Consider the following 2,500-nt stretch of genomic DNA (forward strand, 5'->3'; position numbering starts at 1 on the left):
CTGTTAGGAATCAAATTTCTCTCTCTCTCTCTCTCTCTCTCTCTCTCTCTCTCTCTCTCTCTCTCTCTCTCTCTCTCTGTCTCCCTCCCTCCCTCCCTCCGCCCCTCCCTCACTCCCTAGAGTATTAGTTCTCTCCAGTCATCAGTATCTGTTTCTCTCTCTCTCTCCTTTCATTCCTTCTCTCCAGCAATATGTGGAAAACCTGTCTCTCTTCTCCCCCTCTGACAGTTAGATGAAGCGTCTGATGCTGCAGAAAAAGACAAGATATATCTCTGTTTTATTTCCTGGTTTGAAGTGTAGTCGTCCGCTGCCTGTACAATGAATGTTCCACAGATGGCACACGCTGCTGCTGCTCATACGTGTGTGTGTGTGTGTGTGTGTGTGTGTGTGTGTGTGTGTGTGTGTGTGTGTGTGTGTGTGTGTGTTGTGTGTGTGGTGTGTGTGTGTGTGTGTGTGTGTGTGTGTGTGTGTGGTGTGTGTGTGTGGTGTGTGTGTGTGTGTGTGGTGTGTGTGTGTGTGTGTGGTGTGTGTGTGTGTGTGCGCATGTGTGTGTGTGTGTGGTGTGTGTGTGTGTGTGTGTGTGTGTGTGTGTGTGTGTGTGTGTGTGTGTGTGCGCATGTGTGTGTGTGTGTGTGTGTGTGTGTGTGTGTGTGTGTGTGTGTGTGTGTGTGTGTGTGTATACGTGTGTGTGTGTGTGCGCATGTGTGTGTGTGTGTGTGTGTGTGTGTGTGGGGGGGGGGGGGGTGTAACAGCAGCCTGTCATCCGTATGCTTCCTCCTCTGTAAACACACAGACTGTATTTTCAGCTGGCCAGCAGCCCAGAGTTGTTTGAGGGAGGAATGGAAAGTATTCTCTTTCTGTAACTGGGTTAAGCATGGAGCTGACTGTACTGTACTGTGTGTGTGTGTGTGTGTGTGTGTGTGTGTGTGTGTGTGTGTGTGTGTGTGTGTGTGTGTGTGTGGTGGGGTGGGGTGGGTGGGTGGGTGGGTGGGTGGGTGGGGTGTTGGTGTGTGTGTGTGTGTGTGTGTGTGTGTGTGTGTGTGTGTGTGTGTGTGTGTGTGTGTTGGTCTTCTCAGGCCAAACAATTGAACAAGACTGACTTGAGTGTAAATATACAGTCGTGTCCAAAAGTTTAGAGAATGACACAAATATTAATTTCCACAAAGTTTGCTGCTTCAGTGTCTTTAGATATTTTTGTCAGATGTTACTATGGAATACTGAAGTATAATTACAAGCATTTCATATCATTAGTGGCAAAGGCTTTAATAGACAATTACATGAAGTTGATGCAAAGAGTCAATATTTGCAGTGTTGACCCTTCTTTTTCAAGACCTCTGCAATCTGCCCTGGCATGCTGTCAATTAACTTCTGGGCCACATCCTGACTGATGGCAGCCCATTCTTGCGTAATCAATGCTTGGAGTTTGTCAGAATTTGTGGGTTTTTGTTTGTCCACCTGCCTCAATGGGATTAAGGTCTTGGGAGTTTCCTGGCCATGGACCCAAAATATCGATGTTTTGTTCCCCGAGCCACTTAGTTATCACTTTTGCCTTATGCCAAGGTGCTCCATCATGCTGGAAAAGGCATTGTTCGTCACCAAACTGTTCCTGGATGGTTGGGAGAAGTTGCTCTCGGAGGATGTGTTGGTACCATTCTTTATTCATGACTGTGTTCTTAGGGAAAATTGTGAGTGAGCCCACTCCCTTGGCTGAGAAGCAACCCCACACATGAATGGTCTCAGGATGCTTTACTGTTGGCATGACACAGGACTGATGGTAGCGCTCACCTTGTCTTCTCCGGACAAGTTTTTTCCGGATGCCTCAAACAATCGGAAAGGGGATTCATCAGAGAAAATAGTATAGATCAGCTGTTTACCTATAGAGTCATTCTAGTATAGATCCGCTGTTCATCTCTACTGTCATTCTAGTATAGACCAGCAGTTCATCTATAGAGTCATTCTAGTATAGATCAGCTGTTCATCTCTAGAGTCATTCTAGTATAGATCAGCAGTTCATCTCTAGAGTCATTCTAGTATAGATCAGCAGTTCACCTCGTGTCATTCTAGTATAGATCCGCTGTTCATCTCTAGAGTCATTCTAGTATAGATCCGCTGTTCACCTCTAGAGTCATTATAGTATAGACCAGCTGTTCTAGTATGACACTAGAGGTCAACGTGTGTTTCTATGTTTAGTTTTTATTTGTGTGTATAATTCTGTCTCCCTCCCTCCCTCCCCCCTCATCCTCCCAGCAGACAGAGGAGGAGTCTCAGACAGACAGTCAGCAGCAGAGCCAGTCGTCTGACAGTTCTAACAGTAAGACTCAGCCCAAGCGACTCCATGTCTCCAACATACCCTTCCGGTTCAGGGACCCGGACCTCAGGCAAATGTTTGGCGTGAGTATTACACTACAATTCCTTATTTTATCCCCCATAAGTGAATCATTTCCAAATGTAAAATGCTACTACATTTACTGTACAACTGAAACATCCTGCATTAAACAAT

General features: G+C 46.0%; 1 protein-coding gene across 8 annotated transcripts in view; it reads left to right on the forward strand.

Moving 5' to 3' along the window:
• LOC129831733 (RNA binding protein fox-1 homolog 1) overlaps positions 1–2,500 on the forward strand; it is an 83,580-nt gene that overhangs the window by 20,862 nt on the left and 60,218 nt on the right. For 7 of the 8 annotated variants that reach the window (XM_055895188.1, XM_055895180.1, XM_055895197.1 and 4 more), the window contains exon 3: positions 2,248–2,391. In XM_055895188.1, the coding sequence (XP_055751163.1) occupies positions 2,248–2,391 (144 nt within the window). The remainder of the gene's footprint in view (positions 1–2,247; positions 2,392–2,500) is intronic. The other variant, XM_055895172.1, reaches the window with a different exon arrangement.

Source organism: Salvelinus fontinalis, chromosome 2 (genome assembly GCF_029448725.1).
Source record: "Salvelinus fontinalis isolate EN_2023a chromosome 2, ASM2944872v1, whole genome shotgun sequence".
Lineage (NCBI taxonomy): Eukaryota > Metazoa > Chordata > Actinopteri > Salmoniformes > Salmonidae > Salvelinus > Salvelinus fontinalis.